The 244-nt window shown below is 58.2% G+C and overlaps 1 protein-coding gene across 1 annotated transcript in view; it reads left to right on the plus strand.

Moving 5' to 3' along the window:
• The window catches only part of LOC119593863 (chorion peroxidase-like), a 39,506-nt gene that overhangs the window by 16,742 nt on the left and 22,520 nt on the right, over positions 1 to 244 (plus strand). The window contains exon 7 of the mRNA XM_037942893.1: positions 20 to 232. Within this exon, the coding sequence (XP_037798821.1) occupies positions 20 to 232 (213 nt within the window). The remainder of the gene's footprint in view (positions 1 to 19; positions 233 to 244) is intronic.

The raw sequence follows: 244 nt of genomic DNA on the forward strand, positions 1-244 counted from the left end.
ACTGAATTCTCTGCCGCAGCCTCTCACTCACGCGGCTCCAGGGAGGCTTTGGACTGCAGCAAATGGACGTGAGAAACACCATCCTAGGCGACCGCTGCCCCTCCGTACCGAACTGTAACCTCAGAAACAAGTACCGCACAGCCGACGGATCCTGCAACAATCCGCGCCAACCCACGTGGGGCCAGAGCAACACTCCAGTGCAGAGAATCCTTCCAGCACGCTACGACGATGGTAAGGATGCTAG

Source organism: Penaeus monodon, chromosome 32, assembly GCF_015228065.2.
Source record: "Penaeus monodon isolate SGIC_2016 chromosome 32, NSTDA_Pmon_1, whole genome shotgun sequence".
Classification (NCBI taxonomy): domain Eukaryota; kingdom Metazoa; phylum Arthropoda; class Malacostraca; order Decapoda; family Penaeidae; genus Penaeus; species Penaeus monodon.